The following is a 27949-nucleotide window of genomic DNA, read 5'->3' as shown; positions in this document are numbered from 1 at the left end:
TCTGACCCATTTAGTTCTGTATTGTCCCCGCTTAAGAACAGAGTTTAAACCTTGAAATCTGTGCAGTTCAGCCACTGACCGGTGCAATAAATCTGTTGCTACTCTCTGGAGTCTCAACAGGATCTTAGCCTAAGTGAGTTAAATATTGGTTAAGCTGGAGTTGGAAGCCTGTTCCACTTGTTCATGCATTGGCAACCTCACCGCAATGCACTCTATGTCATCATCATCAAACCTTTTATTGGCATCACATCCAAACATTCAAAACAAATCAATACAGAATTACCACTTCCCCAGTGGCACAAAACATTTGCTAAAATAAAGGAGGCAGAGCAGTCTATGGTCACATCTCTAGGTCTCCAGGGAGATCAGACATCTGCAGTGTATTTCGACGACAAAAAGCCAAATAGAGATATTTAGCCACTAACTTGGTGAGCTCCTGATCATTCCCCAATAATAGAAAATGTATGACCTCCAACTCTGGTTTCCATTTGGGGATACAGAGTTGATCTAGAAATTGCTGATGGAGATCAGCATATAGTTTACAATTGAGAACCATATATGTGTAAGGGTTTCCACCAGGTGGTCTTCACATGGGCAAGTTCTTTCTCCTTCCAGCCTGCCTGAGAACCTTCCCCAAAGGAGGTTTGATGGATTTGAATTAAACCTGGCCAGCGAAAATGCCCTTCTTTCTTGAGGGATAAGCAGAAATTCCAGGTAATTTTGGTTAGTTTCATGATGCACTCTATGTGGGGCTATTCCTGGAGGTGGCAGCTGGTGCAGAACATGGCAGCTTGGTTGCTTGTGGGGGCCAACTACTTCCAGGGTATAACAACTTCCATGTGGGATTTGCGCTGGCTGGCAGTCTGCTACTGGGGCAAGTTTAAGGTGTTGAAGAAGGCCCTAGGCAGCTCAGGAACAGGTTCCTTGAGGACAATGCTTCTAGAAAAAGAGGTGCTGGAACTCATCACAAACTCACCACCCTTGTTCTCTTAGAATGGCAATGGCGACCACCTGAGAGGTGCCAGAACTTGAGTTCTGGCTGAAAGGAAAGCCCCATTTGAGGGACTTATCCCCTACATAGCCAGTCTGTCGCTGTTGTCTGTGGGAATAGCTTTTCCTGCAAGCTCCAAAGATCTCAGAAGTTCACTCTGCAGTAACTCAGAGCAGGGTTTTTAGTGTGGCCGCCTCCGTTCTGTGGAATGGCATTTCTATCAAGATACAAGCAGGCGCCCACTGCCAGCGTTTTCTGGAAATAGTCGGAAGACTTTTTTTTTTATCTGCAGACTTTCCCAGCCAGATAAATGGGCCCTTATCACAAATGTCTATTTTGTGTGGTGATAATAATAATAATAATTGCCCATCTGTCTGGGATTCCCCAGCCACTCTGGGCGGCTCCCAACATTATACTACTACTACTACTACTACTATTACTACTACTAATAATGTAGTGATTGATAAAACATCAAACATTAAAATGTTCCCTAAACAGGGGTGCATTCAGATGTCTTCTAAAATCAGATAGTTGTTTATTTCTTTGACATATGATGGGAGGGCATTCCACAGGGTGGGCGCCACTACCAAGAAGGCCCTCTTTAACTTTGCTTTAAACGTAACTGCTGTTTTAGGTTTCCTAAAAACTGTTTCGCTGATCTAATTTCACATTGCCTTGAGATGATTGCGTAGAAAGCGATTTATAAGTTAAAGTGATCAGTTTGAAGCCTTATTTACCTAGGGATCCATCAGCCTCGCCATCCCCGGACCTTGGAGGGAACAAAAGTACCAGGAAAGCAAAATCTTCTTTGGAGAAAAAGAGTTTATTGAAATCTGTGCACAGAGATAATCTGTACACAGAGACAACCAGCAGGATAGCTCCTGAAAACTGGCTGTAAATACATGGCATTTGGCAGGCATTCTTATACTGTAGGTACACATTTCTCCACCAATCACCAATTGCCAACCTATAGGTACACCTTCCTTCCACCAATCACCAATTGCCAACCTATAGGTACACCTTCCTTCCACCAATCACCAATTGCCAACCTATAGGTACACCTTAGGAGGATAATCACGTTAAGCACGTTCCTCACCCATTTCCCTGTCTTTTGGGCCTACGTGGCTTCTCTTATTCTTTACTTGACCAGTGTCACAAGCCAAACCTGCTCAAGCAATCTTTATTGGAATCTAAAGCCAAAGCTGCTCAGGCAATCTATATTGCAATCTATATTGCGACAGAGGTAAACCGTCCCTTCCTTCATTCCCTCCTCTTCTTTTGGACAGCCTTCTGGCTCGTCCAAGGCAATAGGCTGGTATTCACGCCTCAAAGCTATCACTCGGGGACCCATCATGCGCGACATTGTTTTGTGCACCATATTTTGCAAGCATTGCACCAAGCAGGGAATACAGAAGCAGAAAAGCAAAAGGATTATAAGTGTACTGTCAATACCATAATATGCCTGATTCAACCACCATCGGGGAGCCAATAATATAACCAATTCCATGGATCATGGATCACCTTCTGTAATTTTTAGCGGGTTTTCAGCTATCATTGTTTCCATGTGGTCAATTGTGGCCGAAATGCTGATATTTTACTCAATAACCTAGTCTCCATCTGACCATGTTCACCAGGTGCAGCACCTTCCTTGTCTCCTGCAACTAGGAGAACGAGGAACACTAGGAGGATCATCAAGGGGATAGAAGGATCGGGCCGTCGTCTCCCGCAGAGCCTATGACGCTCATGCCAGCAGAAAAAGAGACACATCCATGTGGCAAGGGCAGTTGAAATAACTCCCATCCACCAACCCCAATCACTCCATGGTTCCTCCCAGCAATATTCAGGGGGTGTGCTCATTGTTGAAGAGCCCACTGATATTTGTGCCCGATTACCTGTTGAGCCTCAAGGATGAGAGCCCACCGGTGAGCTGATGCTCCCACTATGTGGGTCAACTTTTCTACTAACCCTGTTGGGTGGATTGAACTCTCGTGCTGCCTCCCTACTGACCAGGGCATATGGAGGCTGAAATCCTGGGGTGGCAATTCTTATTTTGGGAGGCTCGAGCCACCACGATTGTCAGAGGTGGTGCTGCAGAATTTACTGGCACTTGTTCAGCAATTTCAATGCACACCTGGTTAAGGCTCCCACTCCTGTAATACTTGCATTAAGATAGGTTCTGTCCCATCTATTGCCTGGATTAAGAGTAGGACCTGGTCTATCAAATGAGGTTGGTACAGTGCTCTACCCCCCGGATGACAGTTGGTTACTTCCCCCCAACAGCAAGAGCAGTCCAGAACTTGATAGAATTCGACCGTCTCTGCAACTTCCCGTAGGAGCACTACCCACGCGTGCTGGATAGTGGTGTGGAAGAGGAGCCACAACGGGGAAGCGGGATGTTTCAATATGGTAACCTCATCAAACCCCTGTTTCCAATAGCCAATGAGCACGCCATCTCTTACCACCGGCAAGACGAACCAGTCATAGCAGAGGTCAGCAGGCCAGTAAGGGCGGTATGGCTCGGTGGGGTCAGGGCTGTGGGACATAGAGCAAATCAATACAGAATATAACAGAAAAAAAAGAAAAGAGAAAGTCCTTATGAAAGTAGAACCTGGTGGACTTCCTGGATTAGTCCCGGCACGGGTTTTCACGTAGGGGACGCTGCCCGCGGGCGCCCCTCCCATCCAATTCTTCAGCTGTGCGTTGAGATATCAGCTTCCGGTGTGATATCAGCAGAGCGGTCGTCTGCCAGGCATCTGGAGATAGTCAGCCGAAGGGAGTTCTCTGGATCTGGTGTAACTGTCCAGTCTGAAATGGCTTTCTTCACTGAGTATGGTGGACCCAAGGGGTAATGCCGGCAACTTTCACGGCCGTGGGTGTGGAGAGCAGGACGGTATAAGGTCCCTTCCAGCACGGTTGTAGCGGCGTCCGTGCCCAATCTTTTACCCACACTTCATCACCTGGCTCGAACTGATGCAGCCAACACACAGGGGTTGCGAGCCTGGGTCCACCTGTTGAGACAGAAAACTCGGAAGAATATCTGGACTTAATTATTCAATTGCATATCTTGGCTAGCATATGGAGTTAACATTCTAACATATGGGACTGGTCTCCCAAACACCTTAATGGGAGACTATGGACCCTGAGTAATGCCAGGGGTAACATTGTCACCCAATTAGACCCAGTTTCCTGTGTCAGCTTGGATGGCTGATTCTAGGGTCTGTATGCTGTATGCAACTTTCAGTTATAGTGCCTTAGCCAACTCCTGCAACACTGAGTGAACAAAGGCTGGTCCATTGTCAGCTTCTGCCCCTTTGCCAGGTTTAGGGCTCTGGTGAGCGCTGTTATTTCTGCCAATTGTGCTGATGTTCCAGGTGGGAGTGGCTTTGCCTCGATCACCTGGTCTTCCAGGGCTACCACTGCGTAACCTGCCTTCCGGTGTCCAGCCTCAACAAAGCTGCTTCCATCCACAAACCGTGATGGCCACTGGGGGTCTGCTTCATCTTTAAGGTCAGGTCTGCTAGAGTACACCTCATCCATTACTTCAATGCAGTCATGCGTGGGCTCCTCACCTTCTCCTACCGGTAATAGGGCAGCTGGGTTGAGGGCTGTGGTGACTTGGAATTTCTAACGCGGATGTAGTAGTAGCATCTGACATTTCCTCATTTTAGCCTAGGAGAGGAAATACGTGCCGTTCGGCAGATGGCACGCTGACTCTTTCCTAAGCGGCCTCGCCCTCCTCCCCGGGCGGTTTCTCCCAACGGTGGACCTCCCGTCTTCAGGGCCATCAACTTCTCTGCCTGGTACTTCTCCTTTTTTTTTTTCTGGGCCTCTTCCTCCCTCTGATTATAAGTGGTCTGGGCTAGTTCCAGCATCCATTCAAGGGTGTGGCCCATAAAAACCTTCAAATTTTTTTTAAATTTTATCGGGCGCTGCCTGGGCTACAAAGGCCACTTTGAGAATTGGGGCGTTGGCAGCCTCATCTGGGTCCACAGGGGTATACTGGCGGTAGGCTTCCTTCAGCCTCTTTAAGTAGGCTCCAGGGGCCTCCTCTGTCCCTTGCACTCTCATGTGTGCTCGGGCTTCAGCATGAATTCGCCTATCCTCCTCTGTAGCTAGCAGGGCATCCATCAAATATTGCACATCATAAAAAGTGGGGTTGTATGTTTAAAAAATTCCCTCAAACAGCTTAATGATTTTGACAGGGTTTTCTTCAAATGAAGGGTTTTGGTTCTTCCAATTACAAACATCTGCACTAGAGAAGGGGACATGTTGAACTGTATAAGTTCTATTGGGCACCACCCCATCAGGTCCCACGGGGGCCGGAGGGTCATATACTCTATGGAGAGGCATCACTCTGGCCGCGCCCTTTTCCTGTGCTTCATGTGCCCTATGGAGGGTCACTCTTTTCACTGCCTTCCCCACTCTTTCTGCCACATTCTTCTCTGTTCCCCTATGCATCCTGCTGCTTTTAACAAATGGGGACTGACGTCCACTTCTTCTGCATAAGGTTCCACATACTTTCTCAAACGTTCTGCCTGTTCCTCTGTTCATATCTTTCCATCACTTGTCAACTTAATCAATCTTCCTACAAATGCCTCATCCTCATCATCCTCTTCTCTTTCCTCCCTTTCTCCATCTTCGCCCAGGTTTAACAATGCATTGTCCACAGGATTGGGGCTGGGCCATCTGCTCCCTGTGGCGGGGGTGGTGCCAGGGCTGTTGCCGGGGCATAAGGCAGTGGGGGCATTAAAACTTTATCTTCTTCCCTCTCTAAATCCTGGAGGACTGGGGGGTTGTCCTCCTGTCTTCCTGACTGAGCAGATACGGCTGCCTGAGACTTTTTGGCAGCATGACTTCAGCCGGGGGGGGGGGGGTTCTGTTCCACATTGGTCTTCCATGTGGAAATGTAGGGGATTTGATCAGAATGGACATTCAAAATGTTCTGATCTAATAGATTAATGAGTTGCAAATCAAGGGTCCTGGTGGACGGCCAATTTATTCTTTTGGGTGGGCCAATCTAATTCACACAATGTCCTCATCCTCCCCTCATCAGCTTGAATCCCCAAAAGCCTTCCAAAGGGGTGCTTTTACTTTGGCCAGAACCCATTTCTTCCAGATACCCCGCTCCTATTCACAGTAAAAATTCTCTCACACTTCACACACAACAGACCTGCCAGAAAATGCACAACCCTGCAATTGCCCAAGGGGAACGCTAAGCCCTGACCTTCACACATCAAGACAAACACTGGAGTATCCGGTACACACACCACACAGAATACACCAAAAATCACAATATATATATATCCCTCCCTCTTCTGTTCCAAACTTTTGCTGGTGGCACTCTAATGCACAACCCTGCAATCGCCCAGCCAAGGGGCACTAATACCCCGGCCCACACTTGACAATTCAATCACCGGAGTATCTGACATGCAACATACAACATACAAATCACAGCAATATAATTTCTCCTCTGTTTCCCTTTTATTTAACCTTACTGGCACACTTCTACCACGGCCAGTTCCCTTTTCCTGGCGGCACCTTTATTGCCACGGCCAGGTGAGGCTGATCAGGCCTCGCCCTTTCCCTTGGGCTTACCTTGCTTCCGCTGCGGACCTGTCCCCTCGGCGCCATCCTCTTGTTCTCCCTCAACTAGATGTCTCCACTCCAGAACAGTGTGGCTGGCTCCCCCCCACGAAACAGGTGGGGTGCGCACGGGAGCCTGCAGAACGCTGCTGAGCTGTTCACCTTGGTTGAGCCTGGCCCTCCGGTCCGTATTGGGGGGGGGAGGCTTATCCCGGACGAGCCCCCAAAGAAATGAAGCCTTATTTACCTAGGGATCCATCAGCCTCGCCATCCCCGGACCTTGGAGGGAACAAAAGTACCAGGAAAGCAAAATCTTCTTTGGAGAAAAAGAGTTTATTGAAATCTGTGCACAGAGATAATCTGTACACAGAGACAACCAGCAGGATAGCTCCTGAAAACTGGCTGTAAATACATGGCATTTGGCAGGCATTCTTATACTGTAGGTACACATTTCTCCACCAATCACCAATTGCCAACCTATAGGTACACCTTCCTTCCACCAATCACCAATTGCCAACCTATAGGTACACCTTCCTTCCACCAATCACCAATTGCCAACCTATAGGTACACCTTAGGAGGATAATCACGTTAAGCATGTTCCTCACCCATTTCCCTGTCTTTTGGGCCTACGTGGCTTCTCTTATTCTTTACTTGGCCAGTGTCACAAGCCAAACCTGCTCAAGCAATCTTTATTGGAATCTAAAGCCAAAGCTGCTCAGGCAATCTATATTGCAATCTATATTGCGACAGAGGTAAACCGTCCCTTCCTTCAAGTTAAACAACAACAACAGTTTTTTGCGCAAAAACATCCTGTTCCTAATTGCCAGCTGAATTGCTCTTGTTCTGTGGTTACTTTTCTTTCAGTTATTTAGGCCCTTGTCTGAACTTTAGTCAGGAAGTAGGGCTACCTCCCCACCTCAGTTATTTTTCCTTCACAGACATTTCAGCCCATTTTCTCAGCCTTCCTTGTGCCACACACTTCTCCCACGTATTGTTATGGTGGCCTGGTCCCCCTGCTCCCCCCCCCAAAAAAAAATTAAATTAAATTAAAAATGGGGCTCTGAACATTTTCCTTGCCCCAGGGGTCAACCTAAGTTTACCACACAGTTGCCCACTGTGGAACAGCCGTCCAGTTCCCAGCCACCCTATGGAGTGTGGAGTGGCAAAATAACAATATTTTTAGTTAAATAAATATACATTGTCGCAGCCACTAGCTGGAGTAGTACATAACAACTGGATGTGTTTCCTGGTGGTTCTGTGGGTTATCTAAGGATTTAACTTCTGTGCCAATTTTTAAATGCCTGCTGAAAACTTTTCTAGTCCTCTAGGCCTGTGCAGGCAGTTAGGAGTACATCCCCCACACTGGACTGTTGATAATTGTTTTTACCTTTTCAAAAAGCTTTTTATGATTTTATTGTTTGGTTTTAGGTTTATTATACTGTTGTAAACTGATGTGATATGTTTTTAATGATACAGCAGTATATAAATATTTTAAATAAATAAAATAAAATGCATGCTTCGCACTTGCGTGTGACAAGCCTGCTAGCTGATTTTCCACTTAGAGAAAAGCAACTTTGGAAAGGGTCAAGTTGGAGTAGGGAGGCTACAGTTTAATGATTTCCCTGCTTTTCCATTCAAAATGGCAATCTAAACACCCACAGTGCTGTCTTTTCCCCCTGTGGGGATTCAAAATGCATGTTTGTGGTATGTTTGTATGTCTGTGATGTGTAATTATTCCATCAGACTTTGTATTTGTTAGTGTTTGTTTGTGTGCTTAGCGCTGAAAGAGCTGGTCTCAAGTTCGTGCCTGCACAGTTTTTAACAGCAATTTAAGAGAGTCGATAGGTACAAGTGGGGCCCTGCAACAAAATGTTGCAGCATGGAGTGCTTTTGTTCAGGATTTCAGATAAGCCATTCCATTCAATCCTCAGCACCTAATAATAATAATATTATTTATTACTAAACTAGGTGGAACATTGACCTGATTCGGAATAATCACCACTCAAAAGTCTTTATGATCACCTTCATTCAGATATCTTCTTTTCCTTTATATTCATTCTTGGTGTGCTAAAAGTCATGCTCATCGTGACCTTTGGCCATCACAGCTTCCTGGTGAGCATTTCTCCTTAAACTGCCCCCTTGTGGAGAAGTCTGGAAGTCCAACATGGATTTCTACTATCACTTCAGTAGTTTGTATCAGAGAGCTTTATGCTTAAAACTCCTTTATCCTACCAAAAGGGACTTCTTCCTTTTAGTATTCTCTGGATTCTTTCTCGCTTTCCCCAGGAATTCTCCAAACCTGCAATGCCAACATTTCCCAGACTTAATCTGGTTAAGGGACAGCGTTAGTTAAAGGTGTCTAAAGCTCTCTCTACATTGCCAGCTCACTGAAATGAAAGCATTCAAACATGCTTGAACCCTCCAGATCTAGGAACCATTGTTTTCTATAAAATTATTCCTTCTGGAAAACGAGTCTTGGGCTCAAAAGTCATTACTGACTGCAGAAAAACAGACAATGGCCCTTAGCTTAAATTTGAGATGTTCTTCTTTCTTTCATTCCTCCTAGCTAATGAGAAGGGAGGGTTGGTTTTGGGGTTTTTTAAGCCCCCAGCGTTCATGTTGTGGGGAAGGGAAGGGTCACAAGTTCCATCGACAGCACCTCTAGGAAGGGCTGTCTAAAACCGCTGCTCTTCAGTCCTGATCTAGATGGACCAATGGTCTGATCTGGTATAAGGCAGCTTCCAGATCTTGGCTTTAGCCTCAGCTGCTGTTATTTCTCCCCCAGTAGAAGGAGGAAAATTGGAAGGCAAGAAGGCTGGGGCTGAACCATTAGGAGCTGAGGTTGTACTTGGCCCTTAATGGCCTGGTGATTTCTGAAATCGGAGGAGTTCATTTCCAACTCTCCCATTTCCAAAATTCTTCTCCATCCCTATCTCTTCCATATATGTGAAACCCCACCTTTCATTGTTTCTTGGAATGCGTTGCCTTTGTTAAGATGGCCAGGTCAGTTGATGGGGCAGTTGTGCGCCCAGGTCCATCAGCTCTGCTAGGGCCTATACTAACTGCACTGTGATGGCTGGGACTCGGGCTTGGACTTGGAACCAGAGGAGTCTCAGTCTGAACCGGATCCTTAGCCTCAAGCGGCATCTGGGTCCTGATTCTGAAGAGCCCCAGTCTGCACAGGTTCCCCTGCAACAAGCACCAGCTGGGCCCAGTCAGGGGCCTGATCCTGCCCTGGCTCCAGATGCGGGGATTACCTCGTTGCCTTCAGCCGGGCAATCACTTACAGCTGCTCCAGTACTGGTTGGGTCAGGAGAGGCTGAGGCGGCCCCGGGGTCTAGTAACCCACCGACATCTCCCGAGCTGCAGAGACTAAAGTCTGAGAGAAGGAGGGAACTGAGTACTTGCAGGAGGAGTGCTCGCCTTCGGGCGAAACGGAGGTGAGTCACCAGGGGATCAGGACTGGCCATCACCCCTTCAGAGATAAAAGGCTGTCGGACCCCGCCCCAGGTTGTGGGAGCAACGTTGCTGTTTGCCAGAACCTGTGCCTGACCTTGCCTGGTTTTCTGCCTCGTGTCCTGCCTTGGCCCTGTCGGACTGACTCCTCACGGAGCCCTTGGATTCGGGACTGGACCTGGACCGCATTGCTCAGGTTACCCCCAGGCCCAGCACATGCGCTTTGCTTCCTGGCCCTCCATCCAAAGGGCACAAGAAGAGCCAAAGGCCCATGCAGTCCAGCGTCTTGTTCTCACAACAGCCAACCAGATGTACTTTCTTCACTTTTGATTCACTGGCTCCGGCAGTGGATTTGAACTAAATCTATCCTTGCTGGAAGCCATTGAGAGCCTTGTTCTCTCAGTCCATTGCCTGCTCTGTTCCCTTCCTGCAGCCACCTTGCCTCTGGACTTCCTTGCCTCTCCTGTCCCTTTAGCTTGCCTGAGGATTCTGTCCCAGCCAAACTGACAATCCTTCCCCCCTGAAAGAATTTGGACTGCAAATATTCTCTGAGCTTTGTTCTTTGACCAGTTGGAATTTTTATGAGCATTCTCACTTCAGTCAGTCGATGTTAGAAGCTTCACTGCCACAAGCACAATGCAATACAGATTCTCCCAGAAGTAAAAACATCTTAGCCGGTTGCGCTTTCACTTTTTTCCCTTTGCCAAGTCTTATCTTCTATTAGGAAAGAAAGAAAGCACAACCTTTTCCCTTCTTCAATGTGTCGGAGCCCTGTGATTATCTTGCCAAAGTGTCTGTGATGCAAAACAATGCCGGCTTGGTGCTTCTGCCAAGGAGACATAATAAGGATTCAATCAAAGAGCAGCGCCACGCATTGGCTCAGAAATGTTAGCATGCGCAAACATTTCGGCGCTAAGCCATCACTAGTAAACATCTGGAATAACTACACTGATTCAAGTGTGTATATACTGATGTAAACAGTAAGTGATTCTGGTCCATTAGCGCTGCACGTTGAGACTTTTTTTATTACTGTTTGTAGCGGGGATATATTTTTACTCATTTAAGTAAAATAAAGTCTTTGTTTGGGTTCACAGCCTGTGGCAGGATCCAGCATCTTGGGACAGGCTGCTGGGCCTCCAAAACCCCAAGAGGACCCACTGCGGTTGCTGCCCCCCACTTGTTCCCTATATAGGTTGCTGGCCACTGTGAGCCACCCACCAGTTTAATTTCCCACAATGTTCCAACACGGTGTCCCTCCAGGGAGCTCAAGGCAGCATGCATAGTTCTCCCCTTATTTAATCTGTACCACAACCCTGTGGTGCTATGTTAGGCTGAGTGGCAGTGACTGGTCCAAGGTTACCCAGTGAGCTTCCTGGCCGAGTGGGGGTTTGCACCCTGGTTTGTCGTGCAACACTCTAACCACTACACCACACTGGACTGGCAATGTCAAGGCCAGGGGTCAGCAAACTTACCGGACCTTGGACCGGTGTCTGCAGCGCCGATTGCGCAATGGGCCGGAGGGCAGGGGAGTGCGTGCCCAAACGTGTGCGCACAAGCTATTTCCGTGCTCCTCCAACCCGGAAGTGGGCAGCCGCGCAGCACAGCGCCGGTAAGAGCGGGTGGCGGGGGTTACCGTGGGCCAGATAAACGAGTCCCACGGGCCTTAGTTTGGGGACTCCTGGTCAAGGCTCTTTCTTATGGTTCTTTGTCTTTTAACTGGACTTGGACCAGACAGCCCTTCAAATAACAGAGGGTTCCTTCAAATACAAGACTGTCCTTTAACAGCACTTCAAAGAGAGTCCTAGGCATAGTAGGATATATGGCCAATCTACAGGAAGTGCCCATCAAAATAGCATTTGTTTTTTTATTATTATTATTTACAGTATTTCTAACCCACTTGTCACTGAATATTTTCAATCCCAGAGCAGGCAGGGTGTGTGTGTGTGTGTGTGTGTGTGTGTGTGTGTGTGTGTTTGTGTGGAGTAGTAAAAATAAACAGAGAAAACCAACAATATACAAAAGTTCCAAAAACCATGTAAACAGGTACAATAAGTGGCATATTAACACTCCATTCATAAGGCAAACAAGCCAAACCATGAGAAAAATTATTTCTATACATATGTATGTAAAAACAGATACCTGCTGCAGGTAAAAAACAAACGCAAGACATTCAAATAGGTTACAGAACTCGTGGTTTTAGCAACAGCTCCCACCTCATTTTTCAGAATCCTAACCAGCAGGCGGTTTATGGCAGAGAGAAATCAAATTCGTTAATGTCCCCATTTTACAGATGGGCAAATATAAGCTGAAAGAGAAATACTTCCGAAATGTGGTCTGGGGCCACCTTGAAAGGTTTATTGCCCAAAAGGAATGTGAAAACCAGCTTCCTTAGTCCTGGTCCATAGTTTGTCCATTATTCTACATTGATTCAAATTTAGAGAATAATTAATAATAATAATAATGAGGAGGAGGAGTGGCAGGGGGCTAGCTCAAATGATGGAAAACGTGGAGCAAAAGCTTATTCAGAAAAAGACACGGGTGTTAGAGACTAGGGCACTATCTCTCTTCCACTAGTAGAAGCCCCACAGACTTCAGTTGTGTATTTTTTTTTCAAAACTATCAAGTTAAAGACTTGGTTTGGCTGCCTATTCTCCCATTGCCTAAGCCAGTAACATCCGCTGCTACAGGAAATTAGGTAAGTGACAAGATTACTGTCCTTGTAAAAGGGCAACAGGAAAGGCTTTATGTTCCTGTGTTGCAATTCAGCTGTTGCCCATCAGCAGTAAATTTGGCAAGGGAGAGGAGGCAGGGTTGGGAGGAGGGGGGAGTGTCTAGAGATCGGGCAGGCTAGAAACCTATTAAATTAAAACGGGATTGTTTATTGGACACGTTTCAAAGTGGTGCTGTTTGTACGCGCGCTCAGCTTTTAATAGTTCCACTCTGGCCGCTGCGGAGCTTTGTGTAACTCGGATCTTGATTTGGTTAGCACACCAAAATAGTCAGCCTTTTAAAATGTCTTGCTGCATGCAATGGCTGATGGAGCCATATGTTCCCAGAAACTTGGGGGTCTCCCTAGACCTCGCTTTGGGAAGGGAACAAATGAGGAAACAGACATTAACTGTAAGAACATAAGAAGAGCCGTGCTGGATCACACCAGAGTCCCACCTGGTCCAAGCATCCTGCTCTCACAGTGGCTAACCCAATGCTTACGGGAAACCCACAAGCCTGATTGCAACATTCCTCTCCTTCTCATGAGCCCCAGCAACAGATCCCCAGAGACACACCATAAAGGATTTCTAGTAAAGGTAAAGGGACCCCTGACCATTAGGTCCAGTCGTGGCCAACTCGGGTTGTGGCGCTCATCTCGCTTTATTGGCCGAGGGAGCCGGCGTACAGCTTCCAGGTCATGTGGCCAGCATGACTAAGCCGCTTCTGGCGAACCAGAGCAGTGCACGGAAACACCGTTTACCTTCCTGCCAGAGTGGTACCTATTTATCTACTTGCACTTTGATGTGCTTTCGAACTGCTAGGTTGGCAGGAGCTGGGATCGAGCAACGGGAGCTCACCCCGTCTTGGGGATTCGAACCGCCGACCTTCTGATCAGCAAGCCCTAGGCTCTGTGGTTTAACCCACAGCGCCACCCGCGTCCCTAAAATACTGTTAGGCTTTCTAACAGTATTTTAAATGTATTATCAAATCACTTCTTCACTGTTTTATATGGTATTGTTACTTGCCAACCCCAATCTCCAGGTGGAAGATTCCAGGGGTTGCAGGTGTGTTTACCAGAGTCTGCGTTCCCTTTGGGGAGAATGAGGCACAACAGAGAGACAGTGATCTATTGCTTATTTACACTTACAGTGGTACCTCGGAAGCCAAACACAATCCGTTCCGGAAGTCCATTCGACTTCCAGAATGTTTGGAAAACCAATCTGCAGCCAATCAGAAGCTGCGGAAGCCGTGTCGGACGTTTGGGTTCCAAAGAACATTCGCACTCACTTCCAGGTTTGCTGTGTCCGGGAGCCAAAACGTTCGACTCGCAAGGTGTTCCAAGGTACGACTGTATCTACAACCTGAACCCACGTGATGGGATTCCACATCTCCGGCGCAGCACGGCATTCAGAGAACAGCAGAAAGCCATCTTGCATCTCTTTGTTGCAGCTTTCCCCCTCCAGCCCGCATCGTGTTCTGCTTGCAAAACTGGCAATTTTTCTATTCGCTTATGCCAGCCACACCGAAATCCTGCAACCCTTTGGTCTCTTCCCAGCAACACACAGCTGGAAGGAGGGCTCTCCCCTCCTGGTCTGGCAGCGTCCACTCTCTCTTGATGGTTTCTTTGGTGGGCCATTGCTGGTCTTTGTGCTTTATGGACTTTACTTACATTCATCTGGCCCTGCTCAGTTAGCCTGGCTCACCCAGAATTTTCTGTGTTTGGCACAATTTAATCAAACCTTGATTAATTCTAACTTTTACTAATTGCGTGCGACTTGCACCCACAAACCCCAGCACCCATGACCTGTAACAATATCTAGTAATATCTATTATATGCATTATCACATATTTTTTATCATTTCTATGATGTTCAGTATACAATTACATATTTAGGTTATTGCATGTTATTAAAAATGCATTTTAAAAAAATGAAGTATTTTATGCATGTCTCAAAAAGTAATTATATTGTTCTCTTGCCAACAGTGCAGTGTTAGAAACTGTTTCATGACCTGCTGGGTGCTACTCAGATTTGGGGATTGTGGCCTTTTCACGTTTCTCTGCTACTGATTCCGTTGCCACCTGTTGGCCTTCCTTGAGACCCGGACCTTCGGGTCTCCCTTTCTGGAAGCAAATGCTTTTTTTCCAACTGTCTACATAGCTGCTCTATATTTAGCCAGAGGATAGCAAATAGATCTGTGATCCTGGTGCTTAAATTAGAGCTAAGCCAGCACCCCACTGAAATGGCCAGGATCTTCCTTGCTGAGTACTAGAAAGTTATGTATCCTGTAAATTAGAACCACACACAGAGGCAAAGAAATCTTAATCTAGAGCCACCTGGCTAGACATCCAAGGAGAGAGAGCCTTGTTGTTGTTGTGCCACAGATTAGACGGATGGGTTTATTTAATCTCTTTCATATAAAATACTTATATCTCACCTTTCCACTTGATAAACTTTCAGAGAGAGAAAGGGTATACCAAAAACACAAATCATGAAAACCTATAATGGGGCTGCTGCCTAGTTGAAGAAACCTGAAACCAATCAGTTTATTAAATTAAATTTGTGCACACAAATACACATATGCATTAAAACAGTGTGCACACACAAAAAAATGTGTGTGGGAGAAGTTTTGCAAATACAATTATTAAACTAGAGGCTTTCACAGATGACTTCCTCATCTTCTCCCCTCAAACAGTCCTGGGAAAAATAGTTTGTTAAGGGTCCTGGGGGTTGTTAGGAGACACACACCCCCATTCTCCTCTCAGAGCTATACTTCCCAGAGTTCTCTGTGATGAGGGATCGATTGCTCAGCCACGCTGGGAACTGTAGCTCTGGGAGGAGAATAGGGTCTCCTAGCAACTCCAAGCGTCCTTCACAAACTACAGCTCCCAGAGTTCTTTGGGAGAAGCCATGAGTGCTTAAAGTAGTATCATGATGCTTTAAACGTACAGTGCGAACATGGCTGCTTGTTGTGCACAAGGAGGGGAGAGGGAAGTCCATTTGTGCAAGTGAAACTCTGTCCGTGCGGTGCTAATTACAATTCACATTTTTTTAGTAATATTTTAAAAATGATTAAAAGTTGCAGTCCTAACATCTGCTGCAAGCAAGTTTTTCTTTATGTCTCTCTCGTTCATTCTCTCTCAGGCTGCGCTTCCCATTTGTAAAATGGGCACAACAGTGACAAAATCTAAGGAGTTTGTCTTCACTGCAGCCAAGACAGAGAGCGCAGTGTATTTTGCAGCTAAATTTTGCATCTGTAAATTCTGCATCTATAAATTACCAGAGAGGCAAAGGATGCCTTTAGGCAGATGCTGTGATGAGTGGGCTTTTTATTAGGTGAAATGCTGTGCCAGAGAGCACCTATATGTGTGTCTTTTTAAAAAAAATCTGATTTCTCTCTCTCTCTCTTTCTCTCTCTGTAGCTTACACATCTGGGAAGAAGCTGTGGGATGTCCCTCCATCTCACACAGACCAGCTCGGTCCAGGAAAACTGCGGTGGGAGCCGCAGTGCCAGCATCAATTGCGCCACCTCCAGGATGGTGCTAGAATTTCGGCTGTCCTGCCTCCCAGGCTGGAAGGTCACTGGATTTCAACAGGGTAAGGAGTTTGTAGCAGTGTAAAGGGTAAATGTGCAGTTCTTGAATACACTATCAAGTCCGCGACCAGAAGGAGGAGGAGTATCAGGAAGAATGGACAGAATTTAACAATTATTTAGTTAAATATGTAAAATTAAATTAATTGGAAATAGCTTGCAGATACTTAATTGGCTTAGGATTTCATATAAGTTAAGTGATGAATCAATATGTTTAATTTTAAAATTAAAAGATATAACGATAGTAAATGTTTTAGTTAAATTTTATAAGAACTTCGATTTGGAAAACCGTTAAAAGGAAGTGCATGGAAATTCAACCAAGGGGAAGCAAGGAAGTCGCTTAACAATGTTAATAATAAGTGTAATTTTAATAAGGTTATGATCCATGTTTGTTTGTTTATTTGTTTGTTTTGTTTATAATTTTGTGAAAATCAACAAAATGTTTATATATATATATAAAAGCTGTTGAATACACTATCTCTTGTGTATTTAATTGCAGGTGGGGAATTTTGACTAATAGAAAACATGTCTTTCTTTTGTTGCTTATTCCAGTTTGAAAGACAGTGAATGTCTGAGCTCCAAATTGCTTTGCCTTCTTTGGCAATTGCACGGAGCCCCAAATCTAACAGTGCCACTAATACACTAAAGCAGAGTTCTATGTTAGAGGATGGTCTATTAGGAAATATTTCCAGTGTGTACTTTGTTCATCACTTCTCTTCGTGGGGCCTGTACATGACTCCTTGCGGCCAGGGGACTTTATTTTCTGTTTCTCTTTATAGAAAAAATAATCCTTAAACAGAGAATTTGGAAATCTTAAATCAGGAGTGGGAGTTCTGTGACTCTTCTATTTTCTATAAGCCAATATTTTTTCAATCTTCAAATCCAGGTATTACAAGTTCATGCATAAAGGGTTTCTGATTCTTAATAAATATCAATAATGATTTTTCACTGATTAAACACATTTACTTTGCCATCTCAGCTAAGTCCAATAATTTTATCAACCCTTCCTCCAGCCAGATGGGCGGAGCATAAATAATAAAATTATTATTAGTAGTAGTAGTAGTAGGTAGGACGGTATCTGTCCATATTTATGCATATATCAGTCTCGCCCTGGAACGGCACACAAGTTGTGTGAAAAGGGCAGATTGTTCCATGAGGCAAGCAGGAATGCTGATGGAGCCATCTGTTTAGCACTATGTTGACTTCCTCTCTATCCTCTGGAGGGGGCCAATCTCTATAAGGTCTGCCCAAAGTGAAGCACCAGAACTTAATAAAACTCAGGCCCTGCCGAACTTGTAACTATCTGCTACTCACTAGCCATATGGGATTGCCCACTGGAGACTTGGTAAACCTATTTGCTGCTGATATTGCCTACCTGGGGCTGTAAAAAAAAAACAACAGGCACAGGGGATCCAAGCACCTGGTAAGCCAAAATATGTGGTCATTAGGCTGCATTCAGTTTGGGGTGGGGGACAGTTTACATGGGTGGTATCCAATTAAACCGCTCCACTTGTGCAAGGAGTTTTAGCTTTGCAATGGAACTTCCCAGCCCTGCATGCCTTGTAAAATCTGCTCTGGAGGGTTGCAGAGAGCTCCATAACAGATTTAGGGGTTGCTGCTTTAAAAAAGAAGAAGTTTGTGTACTTGAAATAAATACTGCATCCTTCCTCCAAGAAGCATTGGGTAGCACCCATGGGGTTAGTCTAGGCAGTGGTCCACACTGGCTCTCCTTTATGACCAAGGAAATTTAATTCAGATAATTAAATGTTGTTGGTTGAATTATATCAAATTAGATATGGTACACCAATTTGCCTTGCCTTGTTTGTTCAATCATAGAATATGAATGTTCCGTTTGAAAGACATTATTGAGATGCCCTGAATTCAAAATGCTAATGAAAACATTGCATATCTTCAAGGAAAAATGCATAAAACATTTGTTAATTAATGGACCTTCGTAGCCAGCCCTTCACCACACAGTCTAAGAGTAGGTTACGTACAGGTCAGTTCAAATACACCATGTAACAATAAATTATGATCCCATCTTCCACCACCAGAGGTCTCTGCAAAAAGGTCTCTGATGTTGAACTGTATACATACAGTGTCAAACCCAGACGCATCTCAGAAGGGAGGCCACCACAGAAAAGGCCCTCTCACACACCCATTCTGTTTCCCCATCCCAGTTCTTAAAATCTCCTAAGCTAAGATAGTAAGATGACCATATTTCATTCCAGTATGCCACATATTTCAACCATTTGTTGGCATAACGTGATTCTTGAGCCATAGCAGCCCATCCCTATTGTGACAATCTGTCAGTGTTTTCCCAACTGGAATTCCCTTTGAGCTCCAAGTTATGCAACAACCAGAAAACAAGTAATGAAGTTTCCGTTTTTCTAGCACATTCATCAATATAGTATATATTAGGGGAGATGTATTGCAAGGGCTGTAATTTAACCAAAACGTCCCTCTTCGTTCTCAGGTGTGAGGTACGTCCAGGACCTGAATTTCTCACCCGGTCCTATATGTTCTACGCCAACCGCCTCTTCAAAGCCTATCAGTTCTACTACCGGGACCCTTCCTGCCAGGACCCCTCTTACTCCTTGGTCATCAAAGGGAAAGTCAGGCTCCGCCAAGCCTCCTGGATCACCAGGGGAGCCACGGAAGCAGATTACCACCTCCACAAAGTTGGCATTGTCTTCCACAGCCAGAGGGCCATGCGGGAAACAGTGGCTCGCATCAACCAGACTTGGGGAGAGCACTGTAGCGGGTTCTCGCCGGCTGGGCGGACTTGGGCTCCCGGTGCCCTCTATGAGCTCCTGAGTGCCAAAGCAGAGCGGGATTGCACCGCGGGCCTTGGCTTTGCCATGCACGAACTCAGCCTTGTACGAGTGGAGAAGTACCAGCAGCCCTTGTTCCTTCAGCAGAGCCAGGGGAGCAGGGAGGTGGAGGAGCTGTATCTGGGGGACATCCACACGGAGTGGTCGGAGAGGCTCCATTATCGGCCAACAGGATACCAGCGCCCCCTGCAGAATGCGATGGTAAGGGGTACATCTCATGTGGGAATGTGGCCAGATGGGATCTCCCAGGCTAAAACATACCCAACTCCCCCCAACCGTTCCTCATAAGGCTTGGTTCCCAAAACCTTGATCAGACCTGGCCGTTACAAAATTGCCCAGGAAGGACTGCGCCCCTCAGATTTACGTTTCCAAACACAATTCAAAGTGTTGGTGCTGACCTTTAAAGCCCTAAACAGCCTCGGCCCAGTATACCTGAAGGAGCGTCTCCACCCCTATCGTTCAGCTCAGACACAGGTCCAGCGCTGAGGGCCTTCTGGCGGTTCCCTCACTGCGAGAAGTGAGATTACAGGGAACCAGGCAGAGGGCCTTCTCGGTAGTGGCGCCCGCCCTGTGGAACGCCCTCCCATCATACGTCAAGGAAATAAGCAACTATCTGACTTGTAGAAAACATCTGAAGGCAGCCCTGTTTAGGGAAGTTTTTAATGTTTGATGCTTTATCGTGTTTTTAATATTCTTTTGGGAGCCGCTCAGAGTGGCTGGAGCAACCCAGACAGATGGGCGTGGTGTAAATAAATAATAATAATAATAATAATAATAATAATAATAATAATAATAATAAAGGTAAAGGGACCCCTGATCATTAGGTCCAGTCGTGACCGACTCTGGGGTTGCGGCGCTCATCTCGCTTTATTGGCCGAAGGAGCCGGCGTACAGCTTCCGGGTCATGTGGCCAGCATGACTAAGCCGCTTCTGGCAAACCAGAGCAGCGCACGGAAATGCCATTTACCTTCCCGCCGGAGTGGTACCTATTTATCTACTTACACTTTGACGTGCTTTCAAACTGCTAGGTTGGCAGGAGGAGGGGCCGAGCAACGGGAGCTCACCCCGTCGCGGGGATTTGAACCTCCAACCTTCTGATCGGCAAGTCCTAGGCTCTGTGGTTTAACCCACAGCACCACCCGTGTCCCTAATAAGAATCATAATACTCCCCTAAACCCTGGTCTGGAGGGGATGGCAGGCTCAGTGGACACTGATGTTACCTTATGGGTCTCAGTTCTGACTGGTCCTCCTCTAGTTCATATGAAAAAAAGAGGAGCAGGAAAAGGGTGGGGGGCAGAGAAACATTATCCAATAAACCATTATCCCTCAGCAGAGAATGCCATTACCAGAGGAAATAGCCCTGAATGTAATTACGGGCGGCAGGCCTGGGATATACAGAAACGCAACTTTCCAGTGCAGCTGAAACAAGCCGGCCTTGGTTTCTTTCTCTCTTCACCCCCACCCCCCAATTTTTTGTCAGGAGCTTGGTTTCATGCCCAGAGCGTATTTTTTAATCAAAATCATAACTAATCAATTGAGAAATGTGATTGAACTGCAAGATAGGACAAGGAGCAATGAGCGGGAAAGGGCTCATGACCGTTGCCAGATGGGACCAAAGTCAGGGCTGAGGTGAAGAGAGGGGAGGAAAAGCAGTCCCCCCCCCTACACAATATTGCAGCCACTGGGATTCTTGAAGGAGAGAGGCGAAGGACGAAAAACAACCACCTTTCTGAGGCACATGCTCAGATTGGCATTAAAGCCAAGTTATCTTGGGCCAAAACCATATACGTATGAGCTAAACCAGATGGTAAACACGAATTGCTTTCTTTTAAAAAAATAAAAATTAATTTAAAACCCAAGCTGAGGTGCGCTGAAATACAGTGACTTCACTGCAATGCTGCAGTTAATCAGATCACAGTTCTACGCGGCTTGTTGCTGGCGGATGATGTCACTGCCTGGGGAGAGTTAGACAGTGTCACTTGCCCCCTTTTCACATAAGTGGAAGTGAGAAAGGGTTTTTGGCAAGGAAGAGGAGTCTGCAGATTTTTGGCTTGCTTTCGTGGCCACCCTTTATTTATTTATTTGCTACCAATCTTTGGGGAAGGACAGTAGCTCCGGTGTGTGTGTGTGTGTGTTACTCTCTCTAGAATGCAAAGGGGTCCTGGGTTTGTTTCCCGGTTGCTCGCGGGGAAGGGCAAGGAGAGGTAGGAGAGGTGCTGTCCGCGTCAGTGCAGACTACTCTGAGCTACATAGACTACATGGCCCAACAGTGTTGTATGTTCCCTCTTTGTATTTACTTGCATGTGCAGATAATTCAAAGGACGGGCACGGCAGTTTATGGCAAGCTTTGGAGAAGGGTCAGAAGGAGCATAAATTCTTTGAGGCTAGAACAAGATTGGAGAACAGCCAGTCTCTGTGCCAATTGTGGCCTGCCAAGGAGGTTCCAGTTTCCATGAGGCAATTTTCCTCACACCCGTCAGTGACATCAGCTGATGAGTAGGAGAGGGTTTAGCCCATCAGGGAACAGGATTTCATCTCCACTCATCAGCTGCTGAGCCTGTGTTTAATAAGGCACTTTGCAAAAGCACTCTTTGAAGCAACTCCACGCTTCTCCTTTTATTTAGTGAGTGGTTGTGGATAGTAGATCTGGATAAGAATCTCCAGAGGCTGAAATGGGAGCATGGGGGCTGCCTTAAAGCCCTTTGCAAACAGCAAAAGGGCTTTGAAGCCACCGCAGGTTCCCAAGTATCCAACAGAGAGCTAACTGTTGCACACTGTTGCCTTTCCAACCTGGTAAAATGCAAAGGTAAAGGGACCCCTGACCATTAGGTCCAGTTGTGACCGACTCTGGGCTTGCGGCGCTCATCTCGCTTTATTGGCCGAGGGAGCCAGTGCACAGCTTCCGGGTCATGTGGCCAGCATGACTAAGCCGCTTCTGGCAAACCAGAGCAGTGCACAGAAACGCTGTTTACCTTCCCACCAGAGTGGTACCTATTTATCTACTTGCGCTTCATGCTTTTGAACTGTTAGGTTGGCAGGAGCAGGGACTGAGCAACGGGAGCTCACCCCGTCAACCTTCTGATTGGCAAGTCCTAGGCTTTGTGGTTTAACCCACAGCGCCACCCGCGTCCTACCTGGTACATTCCAGATATTGGACTGCAGGTGCCATCAGGGTGATGGGAACTGGAGTCTAAATAATCTGGGGTTCATAGCCCGGCCAGTGTAAGGCAGCAATTGCCTCTCTGCATTTTTCTTGCACTCCCATAGAAGTTCAGCTCACTTACCGACCTCGAGATCAGCCACCAAGTCAGCCGAATTGCTCCAGAGCCGGCGGCTGGTGGGTCAGAACCAATCACAAAGAGCAGAGGTTTCTTCCAAGCCCCCTGCTCTGCACAGAGGAACGTCTTTGATTTCCTCTTAAATATGTTTTAAAGAAAAACCACTCTTGGGAAATTATCTCCCAGTATTAAAGTATTTCCTGCTTTAAAAATAAAAAGGCTGGGAATATTTAGCTGCAATGCCCTGTGTACCGTCAACGCTCCTCGAGAGTGACAGTTGTGGTAAGGCGAGTTGAAAATGGCTTGGTTATTGCAGACTTCAGTCAGCGCACATGCAAATTGCCTGCTAAGTGCAGAGTTACAGAAATCTCATTCCCATGCAAACACGGCTGGCGTCTTTCAGAAATCAACCGTATGCAGCAACCCAGGCTTATGAAAGCAGATACGGTTCACTGTAAATTGTTATGTTGCCCATTTCTATAATTAGTACAGGAACACGATTTTAATGCTGACTTAGAAACATTTCGGGTTATATTCCCCCAGTGTACGTCAGATCTAAATATGTACATTACTTCCACATTAAACGAGGCTAGCTCCTCACAGTGGGGCAGAGAGGAAATTGCTTTTATACCATTAAATAAACTACCAGATACCACTCTGAAAAGTTAAACCTTTCCCCTGCCCTGTAGAATTCCGACACAGGCTTCTGATGTTTCGATACAAAAAATCTGTATTTGCCACCCCACCCTTCTCCTTGATGGCACCTATCTGGCGTTCAAATACTAAAACCTGCAGGATTTCACAATTTAGCCTAGACCAGTAAAAGTAGCTGCATCTTATATTTTGCCAGATAATTTAAATAAGTCATTATGAGCCTCCTGCAAAGGATAGAGCTGGTGAGACCCAAATCACCTCCTAAATTTGCTGAGAGATCTAAATTTACATTTGTTGTTGTGGGTCTCTGCCTCCCCCTGCAGTCTTTTAAGCACCTTCCCACACCCCTGGTCTTTTGTATCCTTAAAATCTAAGCCTATATGTTTGGTTTTAATTTTTTTGGTCGGAGAAGAATAATAAAACAGCAAACATGTTTTACTAATAGTAGAGCAAAGAGGCTGGTAAAGTTAAAGGGACCCCTGACTCTTAGGTCCAGTCGTGGCCGACTCTGGGGTTGCGGCGCTCATCTTGCTTTATTGGCCGAGGGAGCCGGCGTATAGCTTCCGGGTTGTGTGGTCAGCATGACTAAGCCGCTTCTGGCGAACCAGAGCAGGGCACGGAAACACCGTTTACCTTCCCACTGGGGCGGTACCTAATTATCTACTTGCACTTTGATGTGCTTTCGAACTGCTAGGTTGGCAGGAGCAGGGACTGAGCAATGGGAGCTCACCCCGTCGCGGGGATTCGAACCGCCGACCTTCTGATCGGCAAGTCCTAGGCTCTGTGGTTTAACCCACAGCGCCACCCGCGTCCTTAAGAGGCTGGTACAACCAGGGAAAAGGACAGTTTTGCCTTGCTCCCTCCCTCACATACTAGACTTTCATGCCCTAACAGAAGTTAACGTTTTCTGCAGAATCTCTTCCTTCCCCTTTGCAGAATGCAGCTTCCCTTGGTGAGGAACATGCCTGTTTTTAAACAAGCAGTGAAAAGCCTTGCTGAGAACTTGTCTTTTCCTTCCCTTCCCGCAGCATCACATCCAGCCGTGCCCTGCCTGCGGGATTATATACCGAGCTGACGAACACCACCCGCCTGTATTACCCCTCAAACCGGACCTCCCCATGCTGCTCAGCGGCCGTTGGGTCAGCACTCGCTGCGAGGTCCGCCCGGCCGTGCTTTTCCTCACGAGGTACTTCATCTTCCACGCCAACAACCGCAGCTGGGAAGGCTACTACCACCATTACTCCGACCCTCTCTGCAAGCAGCCGACGTTCACCGTCTACGCTCTCGGCCACTATACCCAGGGAGCGGCGTCCCTCATTGTGCGAGGAGGTACCGAACTCGTCTTCAAGGTGACCCGTGCCCGGGTGACGCCAATGGATCCCGTAACTGTGGCGATGCTGAACTCCTCCAGCTTTGGGAGCTGCGGAGAAGCCGGTGCCTGGAGCGTCGGGCAAGAGCTGGACGTGACTCACACAAACGGATGCGCCGCACTGGGGATCCGACTGCCCCACACCGAGTACGAACTCTTCCGAGTCGAGCAGGATGCCAAGGACCACAGCTTGCTCTTCATCGGGGAGAGGCCGACCGATGGGTCAAGCCCCAGCACACCCAGCAAGCGGCCCACATCCTACCAGGCCCCTCTCGTCCAGTGCGGGGGCCCCTCAGGAGCCCTAGCGAGGCACGTCAAGCCAAGTTACCTGGGAAGAATAGGCGAGGGCAACAGCAGTGGGGCACTGAAGACACTGCCTTGGGCAACCCTGCTAGCATCTCTAGCTGTGCATCTGGTCAGGTGGGACTAGAAGCCCAGATGTTTTGGTCACTGAGCTGCTGCATGGAATCCAGACAACCTTAGCGTTCAGACTTACATGTATGCACAACAAAATGAGCACACTGGGGAAACTGTTTCGTTTTCTACCATGCCAATACGCACTCTTATTTTTTCTTAATGATAGGTGACGCCTGTTGGATGTGCTTTCCCCTTTCATACCTGCCTAAGTATGGAGATGGGCATCTGAACTGGGCCGCTTGGTCTCTGATGTAGAGGGCACCCTTCGGCTTCTGATCAGGTGGCTTAAATTGTACCTAACGCACCAGAATGGCCCGTTTCAATAGGTGTAGGATAGACCTGCACCCTCTTCTCCCCACCCACCCAAACAAAAAATAATAATTCTCATGTATCAAGAAGCAATTCTGCTTTCATGGGACAATTTCAGTTTCGTTGCTCTGGATTAGCGTCATAGAGACATATCATTTACTATTTTGTTCACAATGTATACAAACTGTTAATAGTATAAAAGTTGGAATTGGGGATCCTGTTATCCAGCTTCCATATAATGTACCATGTGTGAGGAAATGTACCTGCATATTCAACTGCTTATCTTAAACAGGGGAGGTGAGGGTGTAAATTTGGTCAGCACAGAACAACCCCAGAGGCTGGGTTTGCACATAAAGCTATACCATAGCGCAGTGTTAATATGCACAAGCAGGCAGATTGTAGGAGCTTAGTTTTACTTCACGCTAATATTTCCTTGTTCTCTCAAGCAAACCAGGGACCATAGTTGTTGGTTTGTTTTGTTTTTTAATCTGGTCATTTTTAAGACAGGCCAACTTCGAAACATTTCGTTTCAAATATTTTTAGACCTCCTTTTAATTCAAAAGTAAATTCCAATGCAGTATACAATTATCAATTATCCAAATACATTAGGCAGGGAAATAGCTACAACTGCAGGCCAATAGCCTGAAAATGCATGGGTGAATAAATATAGAGTTTTAACACAGTTTCAAACAGTCATTACTAGCAGTACGTGCCTTATCTCAGAGCAGAGACTTCTACAATGTAGAAGCCACCAAGGAAATGCCCTTGCCTTTGGATGCTGCAAGATGGATTAATATAGGTCATGGCATTGGCAGAAGGACCTCCTCCAAAGATCTTAGTGAATAGAAAGGTTTAAATGGGATAAGGAGTCTTTTCCAGGTAGCCAAGTCTCAAGTTCCTTAGGGATTTAGGTCAAAAGAAGAAATTACGAAGCTGGCTTGCTTAATGGACCAGTTTCTTTTGAACGACCATTTCTCTTTTGTATGGCATGACAAGCCAGGATTATCGGAAGGCGAAACTAAACACTAGGCAAAAGCATTTTTTGCTGGTCATGTGGGAGGAGAGAGGAGAGCCCTGCCAAGCCTGGTGCTTTGCCTGGGCTTCTTCCTGCTCATGCAGTGTTAAAACAATGGTTTTGCATTACGTGCGAACCTGGCCACAATGTCTGCTTTGTAGGTGTCGTGGATTTGTTTATATGAGGCCCTTGGTTATTCTGAAAAAGAGCGTGAATCTAGTCCTTAGGAATAAAGACGATAAAATGCTAAAGACAGTCACAATTTAAAAGCCAGACCAGGTACAAGGTGCAATTCATTTAGCCATGTATGTGGAACTCAACCGAGGTGCTGGGATTGGAAGAAACCAGTTCACATAAGGTCAATTAATTGTGCAAGCCAGATTTAAGCATAGGAAGCTGCCTTAGACCAAGTCAAACTATTGGTCCGCCTTTCTCAGTAGTGTCTACCTGGCAAGTTCTAGATGGGGCATTCCCAGCCCCACCTGGATACGCTAGGGATTGTGCCTGGGACCTTCTGCATTCAAAGTGCATGCTCTACCACTGAGCTGCGGCCTTCCTTTTGTGAAGACTGACTTTTCCCACCCTGCCCCACATACCTGATTATCCTACTACACCTGCAAAGAAAGATAACAGCTATTGGTAAACAGAAAAATGCTCAAGAGGGCATTTGTTTACAGCCTCAGCTGTTCTACTCCACTGTGAAAAATAACCCAGTATGAGTTTTCTGGCATCCTTCATCTCTCTTAATCAGTCAACAAAGCAACATCCAATTGAGTTAACTCCGAAATACACAGCTGCTGGCAACAGGCGAAAACTCGTGATTTCTCGTCTGATCAAAACTTGCTTGGCAGCCATTCCTTGGAGCTGTAGAGTTCCAGCCGTTGCATTCTATGAGGCAATTTTTATTTTCTGGCAATAAGGAGCTATGCGTTAAAAACATCCTTAAGGGAGAAAGAACAACCATGACAATCTTCAGTAACTCAGGCTAATGTGCATGGCATTGTATTGTCTCAAAACCACTGACTCCTTTTTAGCTATAGAGTAGATTCCTAAAATAATCAGATCTCCTTGGGACTGTGTGTCTTCTCCAAATCACTGAACTAGCCTGCCCACCCCCCAAAAAGAGAGAGAAAAACCCTCCAGCTATGCAACTACAATTTACATGGTATATTTACAACATTTTTGGCTAATATGTAGATTAATGATGGGTTTTTATACAAGTATCAGTGGGGAATTGTGCATTAACTGATTCAGATGTAATGCTTATCTTAATGTACAAATTTTTAAAGCACAAAATGTATTACAGCATGTTAACTTTTTTTTCTACACAGGGAACCTTTTTTTTCCAAGCCATGTATATAAAACAGCTGCCCAACTTCTAAAAATGGCTACATTTTGTTATAGGCACTGACATAATTACATAAAGTACTTCCGCTTTTCCCTTTTGCTGGCCCATTTCTCTGCAATTCAAGATCTCTGTTAGAATGCGGGTACCTTTTCTGGCTAGCGGGCCAGATCCTTATTTCCCCACCTGTGACAGGCCAAATTTGATCTGTCAGTCACCTGATGTCACTATGATTCTATGATACTTCCATTTCTAAGCCCCAATTGCTAGGAATTCAAAATGCTGCTCAGGGCTATTTAAAAGCCCTTTTGCAAAGAGCCCTACACTGCTATTTAAACCTATGAAAACCAGAGTGTCAAGGAACAATGCAAAAGGACTTTCAAACAGCCCTACATTGC

The 27949-nt window shown here is 46.2% G+C and overlaps 1 protein-coding gene and 1 long non-coding RNA gene across 2 annotated transcripts in view; one reads left to right on the top strand and one right to left on the bottom strand.

Annotated features, from left to right (window-relative positions):
• APCDD1L (APC down-regulated 1 like) overlaps window positions 1–27649 on the top strand; it is a 50917-nt gene extending 23268 nt beyond the window's left edge. The window contains exons 2-4 of the mRNA XM_028735300.2: window positions 16161–16335; window positions 18807–19365; window positions 24125–27649. Coding sequence (XP_028591133.2) covers window positions 16161–16335; window positions 18807–19365; window positions 24125–24895 — 1505 coding nt within the window. The 3' untranslated portion in view covers window positions 24896–27649. The remainder of the gene's footprint in view (window positions 1–16160; window positions 16336–18806; window positions 19366–24124) is intronic.
• LOC144327857 (uncharacterized) lies at window positions 1796–8550 on the bottom strand. Its single transcript, XR_013393024.1, has 2 exons — window positions 6587–8550; window positions 1796–3999 (listed from the first exon to the last, which is right to left on the bottom strand). It is a non-coding gene; the product is annotated as an uncharacterized LOC144327857 (long non-coding RNA).
• Window positions 27650–27949: the final 300 nt, after the last annotated feature.

The sequence above is a fragment of the Podarcis muralis genome, chromosome 5, assembly GCF_964188315.1.
Source record: "Podarcis muralis chromosome 5, rPodMur119.hap1.1, whole genome shotgun sequence".
Classification (NCBI taxonomy): Eukaryota; Metazoa; Chordata; class Lepidosauria; order Squamata; family Lacertidae; genus Podarcis; species Podarcis muralis.
Note: the sequence above shows the minus strand (reverse complement) of the source record. Positions and strands in the feature narration are given on the sequence as shown.